A 27,713-nucleotide genomic window follows, 5' to 3' on the forward strand; every position below is an offset into this window, starting at 1 on the left:
GGATCTTTAGCTTTCTAATGGTGGTATTAACTAGACATGACAAATAACCTCGCCTGAACCCTATGTAGGAATTCAGTGGAAGAAGCCAAAGGGTTTGCGAGCTCTGATAGTCTTAAATCCAGTCATACAGACTGGACAATGGGATATAGCCATTGAATAAGTGTATTGCATGTGATTCAAAGACTAGAGAATAATTATGTTCTATCCCTATCCTGGGCATCACTTGAGGAGCTGTTTCTCACCTTGTGATTTGTATATCATGGAATGACACCAGGTAAAGGGCACAAATTAATATTTGTATGGAAATTAAAGCAAAAGAAGTGAATTCCAAAGCTACGTTAGTTACACGATGGAGGCAGTTCCTCTTGAATCAGTTGTCCTCATTAAGGTTCCTTGACTGGTAAGAGTGGTTTAGTCAGTGGGGAATGTCCAGTGTGGAGACTATAACTCAACACTTCCCATTTTTCAGTGAAACGGAAGATTTAGCCCGGGAATTCCCGCTCCTGAGTGTGTCAGGCAGGTTCGGCAACAGGAACAGCAAGTGGCATTTTATGTTGGCGTAACCAGTAATTGTCCCCTCCCTCTCCAGTGATGGGTCCATTTCCTGATATTGAACATCAGGAACATCATTTGAATATATTAACATATATTTATCAGACCCCTTCGCCTGAATGAGTGATTCTATCTTAAGATTATGAAGGGAATAGATAAGATAGAAGTAGGGAAGTCACTGGCGGGTGAAACTAGAATTAGGGGGCATGGCCTCTAAATAAGGGGGAGCAGATTTAGGACTGAGCTGGGGAGAAACTTCTTCACCAAAGAATTATGAATCGGTGGAATTCCCTGCCCAGTGAAGCAGTTGAGGCTAGTTCATTGAATGCTTTTAAGGCAAAGATAGATACATTTTTGAACAGTAAAGGAATTAAGGGTTATGGTATGCAGGCGGGTAAGTGGAGTTGAGTCCATGAAAAGGTCAGCCATGATCTTATTGAATGGCAGAGCAGGCTCGAGGGGGGCAGATGGTCTAATCCTGCTCCTTATGAATCATCTCCAACGCTCCTTCCCCCCACCCCAGAAAATCCATCCAAGGCGTTTTGAGGACGGAATGGTGTGATTCATGAGGGGTCTCCCAAGTCAGCTCCCAGGGGAGCTCAGGTGAGTGAAGCACTCAGGGGAAAGAAGGACATGCACTGTCTCAGGAGCAATGTATGGACAGGCCCTGGCAATGCTAAGGGCAGTGCCAAGTATTGTGGGGAAGTTCCAGGGTGAACACCTTTATCTTGCAATGGAATGGGGCCCTATCCACGGCTGGTTAGGTTGTTGGTGGGGTGGGTGAATCAGAGGCCACATTGCCAGTGAGATCTGCCTCATGAAGCTTTCTTTCTCCAAAGTCCTGGACCGTATGGTGGAGAAAGCCACCATTACCACCAATGGCTTCAATGTGGCTTTTCCCGCCCGTCATCAGCCTTTGCTGATTTTGGAGACTATTTCTCCCTTGGATTCAGATATCCTGATGCCCTATAGAATGCCGTGGGTAATAATTGCTCAATATTAGAAACAAAGCAGAAAAAACACTTCACTGTGGGAATTTACAAATATAGGATTGTATAATCGAAAGTTTAAAGGAAACCTTAGAGCTTAAAGAATGATTTGATTGATGTTTTGAAGATATTCGGGATAAGGCAGAGGGACAGCAATCAACTTCTGCTGGTTGGAGAATAAGGGGCAGAGTTCTAAGTTTAGAACAGGAGGGAATGTTAGTGACACTTCAACACGCAAAGGCTGGTCGGAGTTCAGAACTTTCTTGGCAATTGACACAAGATTAATTGCTAACTTTAAAACTGAAACTGATAAAACTTTGTTTCCCAAGGATGTTAAGGGAAATTGGGGAAAAGCAAGTGGCTATCACAAAATTAGTTCACTGATCAGCTCTGGTCTCAATGAACAGTGGAATCAGCTCATGTAGGATTTGCCAGAAGGTACATTGTTTCAGGTGATCAGAACTGAAGAAGGGTAAAAATGTAGTTAGTTTTAAAGCAGTGATGGTGAACAAGATAGAGGGACATTCAGAAAGAAAGAAAGGTAGTACTTCAAAATGGCTAACTCCTGATCCTGTATTACTATTTTGTCAATATTGACTGATCTAATTATATGTGTAACGTGCAATGGAGTGGCACAATGGTTAGCAATGCTGCTTCATAGCACAAGGGACCCAGGTTTGATTCCCGGCTTGGGTCACTTTCTATGTGGAGTCTGCACATTATATTTGATTTATTATTGTGACATGTATTGAAAAGTATTGTTTCCTGCATGTTATGCAGACAAAGCATAGTGTTCATAGAAAAGGAAAGGAGAGAGTGCAGAGTGTGGTGTTACAGTCATAGCTAGGGTGTAGAGAAAGATCAACTTAGTATGAGATAGGTCCATTCAAAAGTCTGATGGCAGCAGGAAAGAAGCTATTCTTGAGTTGGGTGGCACGTGACTTCAGACTTTTGTCTCTTTTTCCTGACAGAAGATGGTGGAAGAGAGTATGTCCATGTCTGTGTGGGCTTCCTCCGGGTGCCCCAGTTTCTTCCCACAGTCTGAAAGACGTGCTGGTTAGGGTGCATTGGCCGTGCTAAATTCTCCCTCAGTGTACCCAAACAGGTAGCGGAGTGTGGCGACTAGGGGATTTTCACAGTAACTTCATTGCAGTGTTAAGCCTACTTGTAACACTAATAAATAAACTTAAAACATGTCAATTAAATTTCTTTCATAATACCAGTGAAATTCAGTTGTTGTACATTTCACACCTTGTGCTCTTCAAATTTCTTCTGAAGAATACTATCTCGAACTGCGATGCATTGTTTTAGAGTATGGAGATCTTCATTAGGAAATAGCTATAAAGAAAGCAACAGAGAGACAGTTTGTAACAGAGTTTGCAATCGGAGGTTACAATGCACAGGATTTGTGTACAGAGATATTTGCACACTCTATACCTGATCCAAATTGCTAAACACTCTCCACAATCTGAGATTACTTCAATCAGAGTCATTACAAATGGAAATAGTGACACAGGCTGTAAGGGGAAGCTGATGCAATTTTTGAGAAAGCGGGCTGACAGAGCGGGAAATCGAGAAGTGAAATATGCTGTATAAATGCTTTGCAGGGGCAGGTGCTTAAAAACAAGTATGAAGTCAGTTGCTCGCAGTCAAAGTAGTCATGGGTTGGGTATGATAAAGAAGCGGTTACTGCGAACCATAAAAAGGAAGAATAGGCGCCAAAGATAGAACAAGGGAAGAGAGATGTAGGAGGGTGAAGCTAGCTGAGCAGTTCACGATAAGGGAGCGTGGAAACCAAGGACAGAGCTAGCTGAGCAGTTCACGATAAGGAAGCGCAGCGCGGGAGCCAATTAACAAGGGAAGGGAGATGTATGATAAACTGCATAGGCATACAAGGCAGAATCATGTATTGTGTGTGTGTACCTGCGGGACTGCACCCTTTCTTGCAAGATTGAATAAACTGACGTAGAATGACTCTGCCGTGTCTTTGATTTCAAGAGCAGGGGGGGAAAGGGAAGTGGGATCGGTGTCCCCAGAGGTGTCTCTTTGGATGGGCTCGACGGTTGAAACCTAACGGTGACAACTAAGCAGATCGAGTTCCCCCCCAAGGATTGAGTCAGTTGCCCGGGTGTAATCCATACAAACTGACTGGCCTCGGGTTGGGTACCTCCTACTTCTCACACAAATTGGGGGCTCGTCCGGGATCCTGAATTATAACGGGGACCTCTCGCGGGGGGACCAACTCGGTGGAATAAGACGCGTCTGGTATATATTTATGCCTAGGAACGCCGTTTTGGTCCCCGGGTGGAGAGATCTGAAACCACTCGATTGAGATAATTCTGGACCCTAGGAAGGAAATCACACGGATGAGTCGGGGAGAAGGACTGTGACGGGGACCTGTAAAAAGGAAAGGGGGTACACACACAGGCAGAAGTCAGACAACTCCGTGTACGGATCAAGGTAAGAAATTTCTCTCGGGATTTGGATTCGGGCTAGTGAGAGTTATTATCTACCTTGTTGACTTCATGGTTATGACAGTATGATCTGAGAGTGTGGGTGATTCATACTCAAGACGACTACTGGAGACTAACCATGGGAAATAGGTCGTCCCGAAGACGGGACGGGGAACCTAGGAGGAAGGATAAGAAGGAGGAAATACCCCCAGATAGCCCATTAGGTATGAAGTTACAAAATTGGGACTATGGGACGAAGACGAAAAATCTGGACAAAACGGTTATGATAAAATATTGTTGTTTTATATGGACAGCAGAACCAATCCGGGCACCGTCAGTATTCTGGCCAAAATACGGATCGGACGAGGATCGGGTCTGCCAACTCTTAAATTTCTATGTAAATGGTAAACCATCACCCAGCCCGGAGGAAATCAAACACGCGGCTTGCTGGGTGGGAGCGATACCTGGGTCACCCCTGTCTGTCCCACTATATCCTGTGATCCAGCAAACACAGGGTAAACCGAGACCCTGGGAGGTTCAGAGGGATGCGGTAAGGGAGAAGCAGCCGGTGTCCCAGAAAGAAATTGACTATGCAAGTTGCTGGATAATGTTAATTTAGGGGCTGCGGGGGAGGTTATGTGATGAGGGAGCAGAGGAAAGTAGAATAAGGGAGGTGCCCCTGGAGGCACTGGAGTTTGTGGATGGGTCACGAAGTATATAGATGGATCAGCGTGAATGGGATGGACCTACAATTGGTCTGAGCAGAAAGAGTAGAGAGAAGTATGTCAGTGGAACTGGGAACCCTGACATAGGCTTTTACTGAGGTGCGGGGAGAACACTAATAGCGGTTATGTATTTGGAATTGTGCATGACTATATGACTGTTTGAGAGAGAGAGGGATTTGTCATGACATGAGGCACCCGAATCAAACATGGTCAAATTTATTAGAGGCCAGTGAGCTCCCATCAGTAAAGGGTTAAAAAGAGACAAGCAGGCTGACTCTGTATGGTACAGAGAGAGAGAGAGAGAGAGGGTGTAACTGTGTAATTGAGACCCTCATGTGATGTAATAGGTATAGCCAATCAAAGTGAATTGCTTTAAGTTTAATAAATTATGTAGGGATCGGACAGAGATTTGAATTCTGCCAAGTGGGAAAGGTGGCATTACATTGCATCTTAAAGTTGTAAGGAGAGTTAACCATTTAGGCACACAGTAGATTTGATTTTGTACTTGTCTGTGTTGGTTGCAAAGGCAGAGCTGTAGAAATAATTAAACATGTAGATTGCACATTAGAATGCTTTCAGTATTTCTTCAAGCATCTGTGCTCCAAGTGATGTTTTGTTTTATTGTACCAGAATTGTAAGTATGTGCAAGGGTCTTGATTTAGTGAGGATATTTAAAGGTGATAAAAATAAATCTTATTTTGGATTTTCTGAATCAGGCTTTGTTAAATAAACTGCTGTACTTTGACTCACAATTAGTCTCAGAGGTATCTTTACCTACAAGAATTGGTGCCGAAACCCGGGATCTGTTTACGGGTCCGGTTGAATGGCCACAACCGGAGCTCCAGAATAGATTACCAAATTTAAGGGAGTGAATCAAAGTGCAGTAGGGGCTCACCTGTGATGAAAAAGTGTGAGTGTGTGTGAGAGGCCTGAGCTGAGCACGTACAGACAAGGAGGCATCTGTCTTTACACCCAGCCTTAGACCAGTTGTTAAGAGGGGTAGCCCCCTACGCAAAGCTCAGGAGTTTGAAGTGAGTGTAAAGGCTAGAGAAGGATGCCTGGGATGTGATGTTCAGACGTGAGTAAGAAAGAATCTGTCTGAGAGATCGCCAGAGTAGAAGGGAAAGCCGGCTTAATAGTGTGAGCTTAAGGGTGTAAGCTCACGAGTGTAAGTGGTGGTACGGAGGGCACTAAACACCCCTAACAGGTATCACCAGACTCTGAGAAGAGCGACCTAGGGGTGGGATCCATTTCACCCACTAGATCAACAATGGAAATGATTGGAAAAAAAGGACAGAACTAAGATAATTGGAATTCTCTTAGTTTGAATTAAACAAACAGGTTTAAACCGGATTAATTGAACACATCTCAGTCTTGGGTAAAAAAAATTGGGCTGACGACAAGGAGAAAATTAAAAGAACAGATTAGAGAGTTAGAAAAGAGAAACCAAACAAAGAAAATAGCAGTATGGTTAATACATCAGTTAGCTGGACTAATTGAACAAGTAGACACTTCCACTAAGAAGTGGAGTGGGGATAAAAAGATTAAGGAATTAGAATTCAGAGTAAGGGAACTGGAGAAACAAAACTAAGTGTTAGAAGACTACTGCGGGGGGACATTACCTCCCTCCCCTGGCAGTATGACCATGAAACTTACAGCACCTGGGGGCGACTTTAATACTGAGGAGAAGGCCTGTAACCTTGCTCCGGTAACGAGGGGAGGAACAGTGAATAATCCAGTGACCAATTTAAATATTTCACACCAGGGAAAGACATCAGATCCTGGTGTCACTGAGAAAACTCCAGCCCTGGAGTTCAAATGCCAAATTTTGGTATTATCATTGTCCCACAAAGTATTTATAGTATTAGATATAGCTAACGAGTTCTCGTCCATCCCCTTGAACTTGAACTCACAGGATAAGTTTTTCTTTATAGTAGACGATAAGCACGGATGTTATATTTGGGACATTTTAATATCCCAAGGGATCAAGGAGAGGCCTGTGGACAAGCTAGCCAATGAAATAAAAAAAAAGCAGCCCTAAACCCACAACCAATTAGGATGCAGGCCCTTATTTCCCTAATGCCCCGGGGAGCGAATCCAATCTTTACAGAAAAGGAAAAAGAGGAGCTGACTGAGATGGGAGCTAGGGAAACTGAGGAAGGAAAATGGGTACTGCCAGATGGAAGAGAAATGATAAATAAACAAGTAATGGGGGAAATCATGGCCCACTTACGTCAGGGAAGTACTCGAACAAATAGTGCCTAGATATGGTTTGGTAGAGAATGTAGATTCTGATCAGGGAAGACATTTTACATCAAAAGTGCTACAAGGGATAATGAAAGGATTAGGAATATCATGGGACTTCCACACCCCCTGGCATCCCCTGTCCTCGGGCAAGGTCGAGCGGATGAACCAGACCCTTAAAAAACAGCTCACGAAACTCACTACTGAAACTGGGCTGCCCTGGACTAAGTACCTTCCCCTAGCTCTCCTACAAATACGAACACAACCACGGCGCGATTTAGGTGACTCCCCATATGAAATGTTGTTCGGTCTCCCCTTTAATGGACTGAGGGGGGAGTTACCCCTCTTCGAGTCTAGAGACGTATTTATACGAAAATATGTTGAGGCCTTGGAATCTGTCCTGTCTCGTTTACGTCAACAGGAACTCCTGGCACAGACGCCGCCTCTAGAATTCGCGGTTCACACTATCAAGGCGGGACAGTGGGTCCTAATTAAGAACTGGAAACTACGAACATTGGAGCTGATCTGGGACGGCCCCTTCTTGGTACTACTGATTACAGAGACTGCTATACGGACGGCTGAGAGAGGCTGGACGCATTACACCAGAGTTAAGGGACCAGTACCGGCTCCAGCGGAGGAGACGTCAACTCTTAGCGATCACGTTACAGAGGCGGAGCATATTACAGAGGACTAAGTGGACAATATTCTGAAATGAACTCTGATCACAATACTGAAATGCTACTAATATTGCTAATAATGTGGATAAAGTTTCTGGGGAGGGGCTTGGGAGCTATGGCGCGGGAAAATCAGGAAGCGGTTGATAGGTGGTATGCGGAAGAGGCGGCCCACGCAGGCAAAATATATTCGCTCACCATAAACGAAGCGCCCCAGGTGCAGGTAATAGAGATTGATCTCTGCCGGATGGTACCATGCGAGACCGTAGGGGAACGTGACCAGATTGCAGTAAACCTTGAAAGGCAGAAGGGATACCAGGGAAAGAGGATGGAATTGTTTTTTCCTGGGAAAAGGGCTAGGTGAGGATATATCACTCGGGGTTAGGGAACGTGTCTCGTTAATTCCACGGGCCATCCTCCCTAGGAATTGCGGGCTGAACCAGTGTAATCCGTTATACCTCACCGTGAGGCAGACGGAATGGATGGTGGGAAATAGGTATGGGAACCTGGACAATGAAGTACTAGGGGTAAGAGTTAGGGGGGATAGATTGTGCTGCGTACGGATCACGGTCCAGAAGGCGGTAGCTGGCAGTTCCCCGGTTCTATGGAAGGAGACATCCGTCTCGGAAAGTTCCGAAGGGGTCAGGGTGATAAAGATAAAAGATCTCAAGGAGACTATTGAAATAAAAACGGGGTTCAGAGAAACGAATGCCTGGATTGAATGGGTCAGGTATACGGTCAAAAGGCTCGAAAAAGGCAACTGTTATGCCTGCACAGGCAGTAGGCCGACTCCACAGGTAGTTCCCTTCCCGTTGGGATGGGATAAGGAGCCACAACAGATGGAATGCCTGGTGAGATTATATCAACACCGGACGGCCTGGGATGATCCCACCTGCCAATCCCTGGGCCTGACGTTTCCCCCTGTAAGATCCAACAGGGAATCGCAGCCCCCAGTGTTCTCTGGGGTATTAGGGACACATCACACTTGTGTTTCCCGGACTGGGAACAGACTGGACAGGCAGGTGGGCACCTTTGACAGATGCGGTACGATCAAAAAGGTCAGTGACGACACGGGGGAAGGGAATTATTCCCAAATCCAGGTCCCCCAAGCTGACCTCTGGTGGTACTGTGGAGGAAGGACTTTGCGACCAACGTTACCCCGGAGATGGACAGGGACCTGCGCGATAGTCCAATTAGTTGTCCCATTCACCCTGGCATTCGAACACCAGGAACCCCGTAGGGATCGGCGAACAGAGAGGAGCTTACCCACCTCTTTTGACGACCGGGTCTATTTAGACAATATAGGAGTCCCCAGGGGGGTTCCCGATGAATATAAGGCTAGGAACCAGATAGCGGCGGGGTTTGAGTCTCTGTTCTGGTGGGTGACCATCAATAAGAATGTGGATTGGATCAACTACATCTACTATAACCAGCAGCGATTTATTAATTACACCCGCGATGCAGTGAAGGGAATCGCGGCGCAGCTTGATGCCACCAGCAGAATGGCATGGGAAAACAGGCTAGCCTCAGACATGATCCTGGCAGAGAAAGGCAGGGTCTGTGTCATGTTAGGGACACAGTGTTGTACCTTCATCCCGAATAACACCGCCCCTGATGGGTCAATCACTAGGGCTTTAGAAGGACTAACGACCCTGGCTGAGGAGTTGGCTGAGAATTCAGGAGTGGATACTGACCTTGCTGGGTGGTGGGAGACATGGTTCGGGAAATGGAAAGGAGTCATAGTATCCGTCCTCATCTCCTTTATAGTGGTAGCAGGGGTGTTGACCGCCTTAGGGTGCTGTGTTATCCCTTGCATACGGGGTCTGACACAGAGGCTCATTGAAACAGCTCTGACTAAACGCGATATCCTGGATGGACGGGTAGTAGGCATACACTTAGAAACAGAGGAGGGACAGGGCCTCCTAGACACCAGATGGCATCTGGGACGAACGAGCCCGCATAATGCTTGAGGGATGGAAACAGGAGGTGGAAGTCAAAAATTGCAGCGCGTAAGGAAAAGCAGGGGGGATTGTAAGGGGAAGCTGATGCAATTTTTGAGAAAGCGGGCTGACAGAGCGGGAAATCGAGAAGTGAAATATGCTGTATAAATGCTTTGCAGGGGCAGGTGCTTAAAAACAAGTATGAAATCAGTTGCTCGCAGTCAAAGTAGTCATGGGTTGGATATGATAAAGAAGCAGTTACTGCGAACCATAAAAAGGAAGAATAGGCGCCAAAGATAGAACAAGGGAAGAGAGATGTAGGAGGGTGAAGCTAGCTGAGCAGTTCACAATAAGGGAGCGTGGAAACCAAGGACAGAGCTAGCTGAGCAGTTCACGATAAGGAAGCGCAGCGCGGGAGCCAATTAACAAGGGAAGGGAGATGTATGATAAACTGCATAGGCATACAAGGCAGAATCATGTATTGTGTGTGTGTGTGTACCTGCGGGACTGCACCCTTTCTTGCAAGATTGAATAAACTGACGTAGAATGACTCTGCCGTGTCTTTGATTTCAAGAGCAGGGGGGGAAAGGGAAGTGGGATCGGTGTCCCCAGAGGTGTCTCTTTGGATGGGCTCGACGGTTGAAACCTAACGGTGACAACTAAGCAGATCGAGTTCCCCCCCAAGGATTGAGTCAGTTGCCCGGGTGTAATCCATACAAACTGACTGGCCTCGGGTTGGGTACCTCCTACTTCTCACACAAATTGGGGGCTCGTCCGGGATCCTGAATTATAACGGGGACCTCTCGCGGGGGGACCAACTCGGTGGAATAAGACGCGTCTGGTATATATTTATGCCTAGGAACGCCGTTTTGGTCCCCGGGTGGAGAGATCTGAAACCACTCGATTGAGATAATTCTGGACCCTAGGAAGGAAATCACACGGATGAGTCGGGGAGAAGGACTGTGACGGGGACCTGTAAAAAGGAAAGGGGGTACACACACAGGCAGAAGTCAGACAACTCCGTGTACGGATCAAGGTAAGAAATTTCTCTCGGGATTTGGATTCGGGCTAGTGAGAGTTATTATCTACCTTGTTGACTTCATGGTTATGACAGTATGATCTGAGAGTGTGGGTGATTCATACTCAAGACGACTACTGGAGACTAACCATGGGAAATAGGTCGTCCCGAAGACGGGACGGGGAACCTAGGAGGAAGGATAAGAAGGAGGAAATACCCCCAGATAGCCCATTAGGTATGAAGTTACAAAATTGGGACTATGGGACGAAGACGAAAAATCTGGACAAAACGGTTATGATAAAATATTGTTGTTTTATATGGACAGCAGAACCAATCCGGGCACCGTCAGTATTCTGGCCAAAATACGGATCGGACGAGGATCGGGTCTGCCAACTCTTAAATTTCTATGTAAATGGTAAACCATCACCCAGCCCGGAGGAAATCAAACACGCGGCTTGCTGGGTGGGAGCGATACCTGGGTCACCCCTGTCTGTCCCACTATATCCTGTGATCCAGCAAACACAGGGTAAACCGAGACCCTGGGAGGTTCAGAGGGATGCGGTAAGGGAGAAGCAGCCGGTGTCCCAGAAAGAAATTGACTATGCAAGTTGCTGGATAATGTTAATTTAGGGGCTGCGGGGGAGGTTATGTGATGAGGGAGCAGAGGAAAGTAGAATAAGGGAGGTGTCCCTGGAGGCACTGGAGTTTGTGGATGGGTCACGAAGTATATAGATGGATCAGCGTGAATGGGATGGACCTACAATTGGTCTGAGCAGAAAGAGTAGAGAGAAGTATGTCAGTGGAACTGGGAACCCTGACATAGGCTTTTACTGAGGTGCGGGGAGAACACTAATAGCGGTTATGTATTTGGAATTGTGCATGACTATATGACTGTTTGAGAGAGAGAGGGATTTGTCATGACATGAGGCACCCGAATCAAACATGGTCAAATTTATTAGAGGCCAGTGAGCTCCCATCAGTAAAGGGTTAAAAAGAGACAAGCAGGCTGACTCTGTATGGTACAGAGAGAGAGAGAGAGAGAGAGAGTGTAACTGTGTAATTGAGACCCTCATGTGATGTAATAGGTATAGCCAATCAAAGTGAATTGCTTTAAGTTTAATAAATTATGTAGGGATCGGACAGAGATTTGAATTCTGCCAAGTGGGAAAGGTGGCATTACATTGCATCTTAAAGTTGTAAGGAGAGTTAACCATTTAGGCACACAGTAGATTTGATTTTGTACTTGTCTGTGTTGGTTACAAAGGCAGAGCTGTAGAAATAATTAAACATGTAGATTGCACATTAGAATGCTTTCAGTATTTCTTCAAGCATCTGTGCTCCAAGTGATGTTTTGTTTTATTGTACCAGAATTGTAAGAATGTGCAAGGGTCTTGATTTAGTGAGGATATTTAAAGGTGATAAAAATAAATCTTATTTTGGATTTTCTGAATCAGGCTTTGTTAAATAAACTGCTGTACTTTGACTCACAATTAGTCTCAGAGGTATCTTTACCTACAAGAATTGGTGCCGAAACCCGGGATCTGTTTACGGGTCCGGTTGAATGGCCACAACCGGAGCTCCAGAATAGATTACCAAATTTAAGGGAGTGAATCAAAGTGCAGTAGGGGCTCACCTGTGATGAAAAAGTGTGTGTGTGTGTGAGAGGTCTGAGCTGAGCACGTACAGACAAGGAGGCATCTGTCTTTACACCCAGCCTTAGACCAGTTGTTAAGAGGGGTGGCCCCCTACGCGAAGTTCAGGAGTTTGAAGTGAGTGTAAAGGCTAGAGAAGGATGCCTGGGATGTGATGTTCAGACGTGAGTAAGAAAGAATCTGTCTGAGAGATCGCCGGAGTAGAAGGGAAAGCCGGCTTAATAGTGTGAGCTTAAGGGTGTAAGCTCACGAGTGTAAGTGGTGGTACGGAGGGCACTAAACACCCCTAACAGGTATCACCAGACTCTGAGAAGAGCGACCTAGGGGTGGGATCCATTTCACCCACTAGATCAACAATGGAAATGATTGGAAAAAAAGGACAGAACTAAGATAATTGGAATTCTCTTAGTTTGAATTAAACAAACAGGTTTAAACCGGATTAATTGAACACATCTCAGTCTTGGGTAAAAAAAATTGGGCTGACGACAAGGAGAAAATTAAAAGAACAGATTAGAGAGTTAGAAAAGAGAAACCAAACAAAGAAAATAGCAGTATGGTTAATACATCAGTTAGCTGGACTAATTGAACAAGTAGACACTTCCACTGAGAAGTGGAGTGGGGATAAAAAGATTAAGGAATTAGAATTCAGAGTAAGGGAACTGGAGAAACAAAACCAAGTGTTAGAAGACTACTGCGGGGGGACATTACCTCCCTCCCCTGGCAGTATGACCATGAAACTTACAGCACCTGGGGGCGACTTTAATACTGAGGAGAAGGCCTGTAACCTTGCTCCGGTAACGAGGGGAGGAACAGTGAATAATCCAGTGACCAATTTAAATATTTCACACCAGGGAAAGACATCAGATCTTGGTGTCACTGAGAAAACTCCAGCCCTGGAGTTCAAATGCCAAATTTTGGTATTATCATTGTCCCACAAAGTATTTATAGTATTAGATATAGCTAACGAGTTCTCGTCCATCCCCTTGAACTTGAACTCACAGGATAAGTTTTTCTTTATAGTAGACGATAAGCACGGATGTTATATTTGGGACATTTTAATATCCCAAGGGATCAAGGAGAGGCCTGTGGACAAGCTAGCCAATGAAATAAAAAAAAAGCAGCCCTAAACCCACAACCAATTAGGATGCAGGCCCTTATTTCCCTAATGCCCCGGGGAGCGAATCCAATCTTTACAGAAAAGGAAAAAGAGGAGCTGACTGAGATGGGAGCTAGGGAAACTGAGGAAGGAAAATGGGTACTGCCAGATGGAAGAGAAATGATAAATAAACAAGTAATGGGGGAAATCATGGCCCACTTACGTCAGGGAAGTACTCGAACAAATAGTGCCTAGATATGGTTTGGTAGAGAATGTAGATTCTGATCAGGGAAGACATTTTACATCAAAAGTGCTACAAGGGATAATGAAAGGATTAGGAATATCATGGGACTTCCACGCCCCCTGGCATCCCCTGTCCTCGGGCAAGGTCGAGCGGATGAACCAGACCCTTAAAAAACAGCTCACGAAACTCACTACTGAAACTGGGCTGCCCTGGACTAAGTACCTTCCCCTAGCTCTCCTACAAATACGAACACAACCACGGCGCGATTTAGGTGACTCCCCATATGAAATGTTGTTCGGTCTCCCCTTTAATGGACTGAGGGGGGAGTTACCCCTCTTCGAGTCTAGAGACGTATTTATACGAAAATATGTTGAGGCCTTGGAATCTGTCCTGTCTCGTTTACGTCAACAGGGACTCCTGGCACAGACGCCGCCTCTAGAATTCGCGGTTCACACTATCAAGGCTGGACAGTGGGTCCTAATTAAGAACTGGAAACTACGAACATTGGAGCCGATCTGGGACGGCCCCTTCTTGGTACTACTGATTACAGAGACTGCTATACGGACGGCTGAGAGAGGCTGGACGCATTATACCAGAGTTAAGGGACCAGTACCGGCTCCAGCGGAGGAGACGTCAACTCTTAGCGATCACGTTACAGAGGCGGAGCATATTACAGAGGACTAAGTGGACAATATTCTGAAATGAACTCTGATCACAATACTGAAATGCTACTAATATTGCTAATAATGTGGATAAAGTTTCTGGGGAGGGGCTTGGGAGCTATGGCGCGGGAAAATCAGGAAGCGGTTGATAGGTGGTATGCGGAAGAGGCGGCCCACGCAGGCAAAATATATTCGCTCACCATAAACGAAGCGCCCCAGGTGCAGGTAATAGAGATTGATCTCTGCCGGATGGTACCATGCGAGACCGTAGGGGAACGTGACCAGACTGCAGTAAACCTTGAAAGGCAGAAGGGATACCAGGGAAAGAGGATGGAATTGTTTTTTCCTGGGAAAAGGGCTAGGTGAGGATATATCACTCGGGGTTAGGGAACGTGTCTCGTTAATTCCACGGGCCATCCTCCCTAGGAATTGCGGGCTGAACCAGTGTAATCCGTTATACCTCACCGTGAGGCAGACGGAATGGATGGTGGGAAATAGGTATGGGAACCTGGACAATGAAGTACTAGGGGTAAGAGTTAGGGGGGATAGATTGTGCTACGTACGGATCACGGTCCAGAAGGCGGTAGCTGGCAGTTCCCCGGTTCTATGGAAGGAGACATCCGTCTCGGAAAGTTCCGAAGGGGTCAGGGTGATAAAGATAAAAGATCTCAAGGAGACTATTGAAATAAAAACGGGGTTCAGAGAAACGAATGCCTGGATTGAATGGGTCAGGTATACGGTCAAAAGGCTCGAAAAAGGCAACTGTTATGCCTGCACGGGCAGTAGGCCGACTCCACAGGTAGTTCCCTTCCCGTTGGGATGGGATAAGGAGCCACAACAGATGGAATGCCTGGTGAGATTATATCAACACCGGACGGCCTGGGATGATCCCACCTGCCAATCCCTGGGCCTGACGTTTCCCCCTGTAAGATCCAACAGGGAATCGCAGCCCCCAGTGTTCTCTGGAGTATTAGGGACACATCACACTTGTGTTTCCCAGACTGGGAACAGACTGGACAGGCAGGTGGGCACCTTTGACAGATGCGGTACGATCAAAAAGGTCAGTGACGACACGGGGGAAGGGAATTATTCCCAAATCCAGGTCCCCCGAGCTGACCTCTGGTGGTACTGTGGAGGAAGGACTTTGCGACCAACGTTACCCCGGAGATGGACAGGGACCTGCGCGATAGTCCAATTAGTTGTCCCATTCACCCTGGCATTCGAACACCAGGAACCCCGTAGGGATCGGCGAACAGAGAGGAGCTTACCCACCTCTTTTGACGACCGGGTCTATTTAGACAATATAGGAGTCCCCAGGGGGGTTCCCAATGAATATAAGGCTAGGAACCAGATAGCGGCGGGGTTTGAGTCTCTGTTCTGGTGGGTGACCATCAATAAGAATGTGGATTGGATCAACTACATCTACTATAACCAGCAGCGATTTATTAATTACACCCGCGATGCAGTGAAGGGAATCGCGGCGCAGCTTGATGCCACCAGCAGAATGGCATGGGAAAACAGGCTAGCCTTAGACATGATCCTGGCAGAGAAAGGCAGGGTCTGTGTCATGATAGGGACACAGTGTTGTACCTTCATCCCGAATAACACCGCCCCTGATGGGTCAATCACTAGGGCTTTAGAAGGACTAACGACCCTGGCTGAGGAGTTGGCTGAGAATTCAGGAGTGGATACTGACCTTGCTGGGTGGTGGGAGACATGGTTTGGGAAATGGAAAGGAGTCGTAGTATCCGTCCTCATCTCCTTTATAGTGGTAGCAGGGGTGTTGACCGCCTTAGGGTGCTGTGTTATCCCTTGCATACGGGGTCTGACACAGAGGCTCATTGAAACAGCTCTGACTAAACGCGATATCCTGGATGGACGGGTAGTAGGCATACACTTAGAAACAGAGGAGGGACAGGGCCTCCTAGACACCAGATGGCATCTGGGACGAACGAGCCCGCATAATGCTTGAGGGATGGAAACAGGAGGTGGAAGTCAAAAATTGCAGCGCGTAGGGAAAAGCAGGGGGGATTGTAAGGGGAAGCTGATGCAATTTTTGAGAAAGCGGGCTGACAGAGCGGGAAATCGAGAAGTGAAATATGCTGTATAAATGCTTTGCAGGGGCAGGTGCTTAAAAACAAGTATGAAATCAGTTGCTCGCAGTCAAAGTAGTCATGGGTTGGGTATGATAAAGAAGCAGTTACTGCGAACCATAAAAAGGAAGAATAGGCGCCAAAGATAGAACAAGGGAAGAGAGATGTAGGAGGGTGAAGCTAGCTGAGCAGTTCACAATAAGGGAGCGTGGAAACCAAGGACAGAGCTAGCTGAGCAGTTCACGATAAGGAAGCGCGGCGCGGGAGCCAATTAACAAGGGAAGGGAGATGTATGATAAACTGCATAGGCATACAAGGCAGAATCATGTATTGTGTGTGTGTACCTGCGGGACTGCACCCTTTCTTGCAAGATTGAATAAACTGACGTAGAATGACTCTGCCGTGTCTTTGATTTCAAGAGCAGGGGGGGAAAGGGAAGTGGGATCGGTGTCCCCAGAGGTGTCTCTTTGGATGGGCTCGACGGTTGAAACCTAACGGTGACAACTAAGCAGATCGAGTTCCCCCCCAAGGATTGAGTCAGTTGCTCGGGTGTAATCCATACAAACTGACTGGCCTCAGGTTGGGTACCTCCTACTTCTCACACAAGACTGACGTACCTGGAGCCAGGGGAAGATGTCTATTAAGCTATCCTTTCCCACAGTGTCCACAATGCCTTTGGTGTACTCCAGCATTTTCTTAAACTCTGGGTCTTCTCTCTCATATGTAGAGTTGAAACACAGTGAGCAGATTACATTGGTGACCACTCGGGTCACCTCGGGCATTAAATCCAGCGGTGAGTCAAGAAACTGTTCAAATGTACAGCAGGCTGATGCAACACCTTGGCAAACTGCTCATCACCAGTACACAAAGAAGAGAAGAAAATTGGAGATAGGAGTTAATGTTTCAGATCATCAAAACTGAAGAAGGATAAAAATGTTGTTGATTTTAAAGCAATGATGGGAAGCAAGATGGAAGAGACACACAGAAATCCTGTTGGAGAGATGAGCACAACAAGGTCAGCATTCCTCGGGATTTCTGTTTGACTTTTCTACATTTCTTCTGTTCAGCATTGCTTTATTGCACCTTTGTGAAACCTTTTTGGGATCTTTCTCTGCACTTATTTCTCTGCATCTAGCGGTGGCATGGTGGTTAGCACTGCTGCCTTACAGCGTCAGGGGCCCAGGTTCAGTTCCTGCCTTGGGTCACTGTCTGTGCAGAGTCTGCACGTTCTCCACGTGTCTGCGTGGGTTTCCTCCGGGTGCTCCAGTTTCCTCCCACAATGACTTGCTGTGTTAGATAAATTGGCCGTGCTAAATTCTCCCTCAGTGTACCCAAACATGCGCCGGAGTGTGGCAACTAGGGGATTTTCACAGTGACTTCATTGCAGTGTTAACGTAAGCTGATTTATGACGCTAATAAATAAACATAAAACTTCAACTTTATTGGGAATGTCATCTCTCTTTGGAGAATGGTGTGGAGAATGAGAAGGATTATGGAGGCTGATTCTGCTCTGGGTCATGTGAATGCTTTCCCAGGAGTGGCACTTGAACCCAGAGTCTTCCAGCTCAGACAGAGTCATGCCCGTCTCCCCTCAACTAAAGAAACTCTGTTAATCAACATTTTCATGAGGTCAGAACTAGTATCAGTCTCCCCGGAACTGATACGTCCAATTATTATAAGTAATTGCTTTATCTTTCCAAACTCCTGAAGATATTGACTGTTCAGAGAAAATATTGCACCAATGTTGTTCATTCTCTGGTAGTTTAGATTATTGGCCATTGTTTATGCATGAACCTGTGTAGCGAGTAGCAACAGAATATGTTTCTCCTGCACTCACGTCCAGCTGTGGATAATACTCCAAAGCAGGAACCTTGCCGAATCTTCTCCTGTTTAATCAGACAAATGTCAAATCCGTCAAACCACCCGCACTAAGATTGGTCAGGCAACACCGAGCATCAATTGATCCTGGGGACTTGCTTGTGAGCATGGCCACTCACTTTAAAAAGCATTACGCCATCAAAGGAATCATAAGGAATAGTCAGCATAGGATTGTTAGTTATACTCACTCATTTTCTCCAGATTGGCTGACCCTTCACCGGACAGGCTGATAGCTGAATGAACGACCTTCCTGTGAAACTTCCAACCTGGGCAGTAGTTTCCAAATGCAATATCCTTCCCACCTCTAGAGAGCAGGTCTGTAGTCAACTGAACATAGAGAAGACATTATGCATGTTGTGCTTTAACATTCAAACATTGGGTTGTGATGGACTGTTGGAAGTATATTTGTAACGAGGAAAAAGAGAGCTTGCTGCACAAGAGAGAGAAAGGGATGAAAGGTTATGAGTTGTATTGCAGGCCGAAATACAGTTCCTGTTTATGTGCAGTTTGTCCTGTGTTTGGAAATCCCTATTATCCCTTGCTGTTGGATAACATTTCAACATAGTATCCTCTCTGCTCCATTTGAGACTTGCTTTAAGGAGTTGATTATTGCAAGTACTGTCGACTTCTGTAACATTGTTAATACAGAGATTTGATTGCAAAGAGACAGGACTACTCCCTACGTTTATAAAACTAACATTACCCAAAAGAGGCAGAGATAAATGCACATCTTTGTGGGTATATAAAGCCAATTGTTCTGTTAGAATTGCTTGAATTGGATTGGGTTGGGTTCAGTTGTCTGGATTGAGATGAGGTGAATTGGGTTGGGTTGATTTGTTTGAATTGAGTTGAGTTGGGCTATTCTGTATGGATTGTGTTGGGAAGAGTGGAATTATTTAGGTTGAATTATTTACTTTGGGTTTGTGTTCTTTTACACTATTAACAGATAATTCCTTTTCACCAGCTACAATCGTCTGAACCAAATGCCAACCCTCTGGAGGTCTCGATGGTGAGGACATTTAATCAGGTGAGAGGGTTTTAAGTGGGTACCCCATGACTGCCCATCACTTCCCAATTATGCCCAGGGCAGAGAGGTCCATGGGCACCGATTCCCGTCCCACCAGCAATTGAGGTTCCAAAGTGAATAGTTATGGATAGTGTCTGGACCCTTCATTGGATTACAAATCTTATGGTAAATCTGTTGTTCTATTCTGTTCTCCCCCTCCAATGCCCCCCTGCTCCCCACAACCATGTACACTCAACTATAAATCAATTCCTTTTAAAACAGCTACCTGGTTTTGAATGAGAGAGTCCCATTTTCAAACGAGTCCATCTAGTCATTTTTAAAATATGCTGAAAAATGGTTTATGGCATGGGTCTATTTCCCGACATAAGCAGTTGTTCTATGATGTGACAATGTTATGGCCAGTAAGCTTTTGTTTTCTGCTTGCCCCTGAGCTGAGATGACACTGCAATTAATCCATCACCAAGATCATCTTCTATATCCTCCAGAACACTGATCACTTATGCCTCCCCCATCAGTCTCATCATGGTTGATACAATTATCCGTTATCTATTTCTCAAGAGCTTGTCTATCTCTATCCCTCAGAAAGCACTTGTGTGTTTGAACAAAATATATACAAGGTTATTGGTTCTCCACCAGATGGTTCTATAACCTCCTAAGCCACGAGGGGAGCCTGTGCTACATTATTGCAAAATGAGCCCAAATTTTCCAGTGGGTAGCTGATAGCTGCAGTAATGCCACTTTGTGTTATCATCTTGGTATAGCTTGAGGAGGAAAAGCAGGCAGCCTTTAACAGAAGCCGCTTGATTTTATTACCCATTGGTTTTGGATGCATGGGCAATATTCTAAATAAAGCCAATGAACCATGAGTATGTCAGGCAATGTCTAATAGTGGGAACATTGTCCTTTTTCTGGACCAAGGAACCCTGCTAAGTCAGAGAGTACATGATTGGAGTCCCACCAAGTGCCAGCAGATGGCTATGACTACGTACCCACCAACCATTCTGCCCACAGTATGTACCCACAGGATGTACATTTAAATCTTCTAAATATTTATGGGTGTATCTCCAGCTCTGTGACTTGCAGAAGGATTGACTGCCTTGCATTTAGGACATTAGAAGGTGCAAAGATCACACCAAAATCAAGAGATTATCACCATCAGAAAAGACTGAACAGATTCTTCTTCACAGAAAGAAGGCTGGAAGGGATTAGATAGAGCTTTAGGGGCTGAAGGGATCAGGGGATATTGAGGGGGAGGGCGGATCAGGATGTTGAATTTGATGATTAGCCTTGATCAAAATAAAAAGGGTGGAGCAGGCTTGAAGAGCCAAATGGCCTACTCCTGCCTCTAGTTTCTATGACCTGAGTATCTTTGGTATGATGAGGTCAGGTGATGTGGAGATGCCAGCGTCAGACTGAGGTGGGCGCAGTAAGTAGTCTCACAACACCAGGTCAACGTCCAACAGATACATTCAGAATCACAAGTTTTCAGAGTGTAGCTCCTTCCTCAGGTGAGTGGGTGGAGTATAAAGATCAGCATAAGTCAAATGGCCTATTTCTGTGCTAGAAATTCTATGTGACTCTGGCATGTTTCCACCCCTAGATCTACTTGCACAGAATTGGCAGGAAAGGTTTTGTATAAATGTTCTTTGATCCTCTATGTGTGTAGGCTGAAATTCTCCAGCTGCTCGCGTCAGTGGGATTCTCCTGCCGGCAGTGCAGGAGGGTTTCCCATTGATAGCGGTGGGACCAGAGAATCCCGCCACTAGCAGACCACGCGCCACCTCCCACTGGTGGGAATCACACGGCTGGGAAACTGGAGCATCTCGCCCGTAATCTACAGCAACTCCTGTTTCCAATACAAACTAGCAACCAGCCAGAGAATTGGCTTCAGGTGAGCCAGTAGAGATGTGACCTCATGAACCGGAGCCAGCTCCAAGTGATAGAAAGACAATGTGCTTATCTGTCCTGCTGTTCCTGAAAATGGTTCCCCTGCTTTGAATCACTCTGATTTTTGAATGAAGTTTAATGCAATAAAATGGACACCTCGTGTTCAAAAATGATGAGCCTGATATTCCTGGGGGTCAAAACCAATTTGAATCGGAGGAGATAGCGCCTCCTTCAGGAACCAAGCTGCTGGGATTGAAGTCTCACCCAATGATTACTGATAGCTGTTCAAATCATAGAATCCCTACAGTGAGGAAGTAGGCCATTCGGCCCACTGAGTCTGTACCAACCACAATCCCACCAGGTCCTATATTCCTGTAATGCAACACATTTACCCCATTAATTCCCCTGACATCAGGGTCAATTTAACATGACCAATCAACTTAACCTGCACATCTTTGGACTCTGGGCGGAAACAGGAGCACCCAGAGGAAACCCATGCAGACACAGGGTGAACGTGCTAACTCCACACAGATAGTGACCTGAGGCTGGAATCGAACCTGGGTCCCTGGTGCTGTAAGGCAGCAGTACTAACCACTAAGCCTGCATGCCACCCAGAATTAAGGGATTAGGGGATATTTTCTTTCACAAGACCCCACAACATGTGAAAACATGGAGCAGAATCTTCCCGTTTTGCTATATAAACACAGTGGCTACAAGAGCAGGTCAAAGGCTGGGAATTCTGCAGTGAGTAACTCACCTCCTGACCCCTCTCCAAAGCCTGTCCACCATCTACAAGGCACAAGTCGGGAGTGTGATAGAATACTGCTCACTTCCCTGGATGGGTGTAGCTCCAACAACATTCAGGAAGCTTGACACCATCCAGGACAAAGCAGCCCGCTTGATTGGCACCACATCCACAAACATCCACTCCCTCCACCACCGACGCTCAGTAGCAGCAGTGTGTACTATCTACAAGATGCACTGCAACAAAAAGATCCTAAGACATCACCTTCCAAACCCACAACCACTTCCATCTAGAAGGACAAGGGCAGTACGTAAATGGGAATACCACCACCTGCAAGATCCCCTCCAAGACACTCATCATCCTGACTTGGAAATATATCGCCGTTCTTTCACAGTCACTGGATCAAGATCCTGGAATTCTCTTCCTAATGGTACTGTGGGTCAATCCATGGAACATGGACTGCAGCGATTCAAGTAGGCAGCTCACCAGCGCCTTCCCAAGAGCAGCTAGAGATGGGCAGTAAATGCTGGCCAGCCAGTGACACCCATGTCCCACGAATTAATAACAAAAAAGAAAAATCTGAGATTAAGTGCCAGGAGTGCAACAGCTGGAGAGAAAACACACCAAATCATAGAATCTCTACAATGCAGAAAGAGGCCATTTGGCCCATCAAATCTGCACTGACCACAATCTGACCAAGGCCCCATTCCCACAACACCATACATTTACTCTAGCTCGCCCCCTGACACTAAAAGACAACTTAGCATGACCAATCCACCTAACCGGCACACACTTGGACTGTGAGAGGAAACCGGAGCACCCGGAGGAAACCCACACAGACATGGGGAGAACGTGCAAACTCCACACAGGCAGTGACCCAAGCTGGGAATTGAACCCGGGTCCCTGGTGCTATGAGCAGCAGTGCTAACTGACATTAAAATAAGTGGTAACGTTTTTTTTAAGGAGTATTTCTTTGGTGTTAAAGCACTTTGAGGCCACTTGGAAGTTGTGAAAACTGCTGTATAATTGCAAGTTATTTTTATATTGATGCCTTGCTGAAGATGCGTCGCTGTAAATCTGTTTTAAAATGCAACAAAGATACATACACCTAAAGGTAACACTTGAGTGTTGCACAAATTCTGTCTGCAATCTCGCAGTAATGTTGAGATCAGAAACAGGGTTATAGTTACTGAATTAAGGATAATTTAGTTTCTTTATTCATGGCGTTTCAGTAGCAGTAGTTCATTTGTAACAGTAGCGAATAGTGTCAAGGGTCAAGATTGAAGGGGAGTGAGACAGGATCAGGGAGAAGTGCTGATGCCACACAAATTTCAAAACATTCAGAGCGAAGGCAGACTGAAGAACAGCAAACTCGAGGTCAGAAATTTAGGATGGTCACTAATAAATCCAGGAGCGAACTCAAAAAAAAAAGTCACCACCTGGAGAGTGGTTAGAACATGGAACTCGCGGCCCCATCTCAGGTTTATTTAAGAGGAAGTTGGACAAGAGAGACGAGAAAGACATGTTAGCAGGATTGGTCTTTTCTCTGGTGTTGTAGGATTTCTTACTGTGCCCACCCCAGTCCAACGCCGGCATCTCCACGTCATAATAGGGTTAAGTGAAAAGGGCTAGGAGGAGACTTGAATGGAGTGTAAATGGCAGCATTGACTGTTTGGGCTAATTGGGTTGTTCCTGGGTTGTAGATGAGTTGTAATTTGATCTGCCTGACACTTTCAGAGTGCTGGGAGTATTAGTGAAGGTGATAAATCTGGACTTCAATACGGTGAGAAAACAAACTGTTACAGCAAGATAGGAATTCTAAAACTACCCCAGGATTGTGCCTTGTTTTATGCATGAATTAATACTGCTATTAACATTCCACCTGGATTGAACAGAACAACATGTAGACTTGTTCCATGTCTTATTTCAATCATTAATAGCAGGGTGTTAACAGGAACATAAGAAATAGGAGCAGGAGTAGGCCATCTAGCCCTTCGAGCCTGCCCTGCCATTCAATAAGATCATGGCTGATCTATCGTCGCTCAGTTCCACTTTCCCGCCCTCTCCCCATAACCCTTAATCCCCTCGCTTATCAAAAACCCATCAACCCGCGTCTTAAAAATATTTAGCGAGGCAGCCTCCACCACCTCAACGGGCAGAGAATTCCAGAGATTCACCACCCTTTGAGTGAAGAAGTTCCTCCTCAACTCCGTTCTAAACCGCCCCCCCTTTATCTTGAGGCTGTGCCCCCTAGTCCTACTGTCCTTTCTGAGCGGGAAGAGCCTCTCCACCTCTATCCTATCCATCCCATTCATCATCTTATATGTCTCAATGAGATCTCCCCTCATTCTTTTAAACTCTAACGAGTACAAGCCTAGTTTATTCAGCCTCTCCTCATAGCTCAACCCCCTCAACTCCGGTATCAGCCTAGTAAACCTCCTCTGCACTCCCTCCAAGGCCAAAATATCCTTGCGTAAGTACAGCGACCAAAACTGCACACAGTACTCCAGCTGCGGCCTCACCAATGCCCTATACAGCCGCAGCAAGACCTCCCTACTTTCATATTCAATCCCCCTCACTATGAAGGCCAGCATCCCATTCGCCTTCCTGACCACCTGCTGCACCTGCAGGCTGGGTTTTTGCGACTCATGCACAAGGACCCCGAGGTCCCCATTTCCTCATCCCAGTAGCCCAGATAAGATCAATGTGAGAAATGAACAAATACAAAACTGGACAATGTGTCAGTGAATTATTTACCAAGAGGTAAGTAATGCAATCAAGGATGCTTGCATTCAACATAAAGAGCAGCACCATTCAGACAGGTCAAATTCTACACTGAAACTCCAATATAATGTCGCTAGCACACTGTACTCCAGTGAATAACAACATTACTGAAATATATGCAGAGGTGCCGAGATGGAAGCAGTTTATACTCAGAATCAGTACAGTGCAGAAGGAGGCTATTCAGTCTATCAGGTCTGCACTCATCCTCCAAAGAGCATCCCAGCCACACCCAGCCCCCTGCCCCAGCCACACAATGTAGAGATGCTGGCGTTGGACTGGGGTAAATGCAGTAAGAAGTCTCACAACACCAGGTTAAAGATCAATAGGTCTATTTGGTAAGACAAGCCACAAGCTTTCGAAGCACTACCCCTTCATCAGGTGAGTGAGAGTTGTGTTCACATATAGACACAAGCTCAATTTATAAGATAATGGTTGGAATGCGAGTCTTTACGGGTAATCAACTCTTAAAGGTACAGACAATGTGAGTTGAGAGAGATATTGCCAAAATCTCAAAGTGTTGTGAGACTTCTAACTGTGGCAGCTCCACAACCCAGCACATCCATTGCAACTGATCCGCCTAACCTCCATGCTGGGGGCAGTTTAGCATAAACAATCCACCTAACCTGCACACCTTTCAAGTGTCAGATGAAATGAAGGTCCGGAGCAACCCACGCAGACACGAGGAGAATGTGCAAACTCCACACATTCAGTCACCTGAGGCCAGAATCGAACTTGTTCCCTAGCTATGTAAGGTCGCTGTGCCACCTTGCCATCCTGAAACTGAAAGGCCAAAAAGGGCTAGTGTTTGAGGATGCATCTCCCTATCACCAGAATGATAGGGAGGGGATAGCTTGATCTTGGGATTGGACATAGCTCGGCACAACATTGAGGGCTGAAGGGCCTGTAGTGTGCTGTAATGTTGTATGTTCTATCTTAGAGGAAGCTAAACAAACACGGAGCAGCAACAGGTATAAAGGACAAGGAGATCTCACAGGGTCAAGAGTGGACCATGAATGGATCAGTTATAGAATCCCTACAGTACTGAAGGAAGCCATTCATCCCATCAAGTTTGTACCGACCACAATCCCACCCAGGCCCTATTTCCGTAACCCCACACAATTACCCTAGCTAATCCCCCTGACACTAGGATCAATATAGCATAGACAATACACTTAACCCACGCATCTTTGGACTGTGGGAGGAAACCAGAGCAAACCCACGCAGACACGGGGAGAACATGCAAACTCCGCACAGACAATGACCCGAGGCTGGACTTGAACCCGGGTCCCTGGCTCTGTGAGGCAGCAGTGCTAACCACTATGCCACCGTGAGTCAAATAAGCTGTGCATTCGGATTATGAGGTTAACCACAAAGCCACAGCAAGTCAGGAACTTGTGATTTGTTGATGCGAAGATAAAACTAGGGCAAGAGCCGGGGAGGGCAGGAGTTGGAGAAATGGAAGGGATGAATTAGCAAATTGAAACGAGGCAGTAACAAAATCAACTTATAGTGAATCCAAGAGAATAAACGAGGGGTACAGATAATAAAGCTCATAAATTTCTTTTTTCAAAATACAGAAACTCAATCTGCTGAGGAAGAGAACACGACTTTCACTTGCAGCAAAATATTTAAAGTCTTTAAACTAAATTGGAAGAAAAACACAGCGTGCCTACAAATTAATTTTTAAAACAATCTAGATTTCTACAAGCATGTATCATTTGTGAGAATGTAAGCTTAGGGAAGTTCTGTTACTGTACGGTCTGTTAGCTGAACAAAGCAATTGTCAAAATCTCCTGTCCACATTCAACAAGATCTCACCACACTGGGTCTGCCAGCAAAGATCTTTCCCTTTTTTAATAGGACTTCCTTGGCATGTTGATAGCTGTTGATTACCACCATGTAGTGTGGGCCCATCATCAGGGAAAAGGTATTCCCGTATGTTTTCTGGAGCTTCTGGAAGAGTAGGTGAGGAGGCAGTTCACTCCAGAGGCTCAACAGGCTTCCGATCAGCGGGAATGATGGCAAACTTTTGGGAAACCTGCTTCCATTCAGCTTCCTCTGGATGAGACTGGACACAGAGAAGATCACAAAGGCTAGAATGAGGATCAGAGCAGACACCACCAGGGTCATCTTCCCTCTGCTCTGAAAGGCAGTGGCTAGAATCTGAAGTGAGATCAAGGCAGGCTGTAACCCTTTTATAAGTCGCAGAATCAGTGCATTGACGCAGTGCTATCCTGATGCAAAATAATCTGCAACTCTGCATTTTTGAGCCCCAGCCAACCAATTGCACTCACATTAAATCAACACAGGTTGATGGAATCTATCTGCAGAGGGCGCCCTGGTCCTAATACACTCACAATGAAGCATTTTAATGAACCTTCGATGAAATTTAGTTGGCAAATGGAAAATCTAGTGCACAAACTATATGGCCCAGGATTTGCAGTCAGTGGTGATAGAACGGGACGTGCCATTCACTGTACTTTATACCTGGTCACTACGTGTCAGGGGGCTTTTGAGCAGAAACTTGCTTTCTCCAGGTGTCTGCGGTCTGCATGGTTCTTCTACTAACAAACCCCCTACAGTGCAGAAGAGGCCATTTGGCCCATCGAGCCTGCGCTGACTCTCCAACAGAATATCTTATCCAGATCCTCTCCTATCCCTGTAATCCCACACACATTTACCATGTCCAATCCATCTAACCTACACATGCTGGGATACTGAGGGGCAATTTAGCTTGGCCAATTCTCCTAACCCACACATCTTTGGTTTTGGAGGAGAGCGAGCAGCAGACTAATTGCTAACTCTGGTTGCGTTGACTAAGACCCTCGAGTCGAATAAAGCCCCCAGGAGTGACAGTTTGCTGGCTGAGTAGTATTTAGCCCTGTGGGACTAAAGTAAATTTATGAGGCTTACATTAACACTGCAATGAAATTCCCCTAGCCGCCACAGTCTGGCACCTGTTTGTGTGAACGCATTTAACCAGCACGTCTTTCAGAATGTGGGAAGAAACCAGAACACCTGGCTGAAACCCATGCAGATACGTGGAGAAT

General features: G+C 45.9%; 1 protein-coding gene across 1 annotated transcript in view; it reads right to left on the reverse strand.

Moving 5' to 3' along the window:
• The window catches only part of cyp17a1 (cytochrome P450, family 17, subfamily A, polypeptide 1), a 38,593-nt gene extending 11,800 nt beyond the window's left edge, over positions 1-26,793 (reverse strand). The window contains exons 1-4 of the mRNA XM_080205314.1: positions 26,482-26,793; positions 18,409-18,547; positions 16,960-17,189; positions 2,793-2,879 (exon numbers count right to left, since the gene is read on the reverse strand). Of these exons, the coding sequence (XP_080061440.1) occupies positions 2,793-2,879; positions 16,960-17,189; positions 18,409-18,547; positions 26,482-26,793 (768 nt within the window). The remainder of the gene's footprint in view (positions 1-2,792; positions 2,880-16,959; positions 17,190-18,408; positions 18,548-26,481) is intronic.
• Positions 26,794-27,713: the final 920 nt, after the last annotated feature.

The sequence above is a fragment of the Carcharhinus amblyrhynchos genome, chromosome 17 (genome assembly GCF_965287045.1).
Source record: "Carcharhinus amblyrhynchos chromosome 17, sCarAmb.v2.hapA, whole genome shotgun sequence".
Classification (NCBI taxonomy): Eukaryota; Metazoa; Chordata; class Chondrichthyes; order Carcharhiniformes; family Carcharhinidae; genus Carcharhinus; species Carcharhinus amblyrhynchos.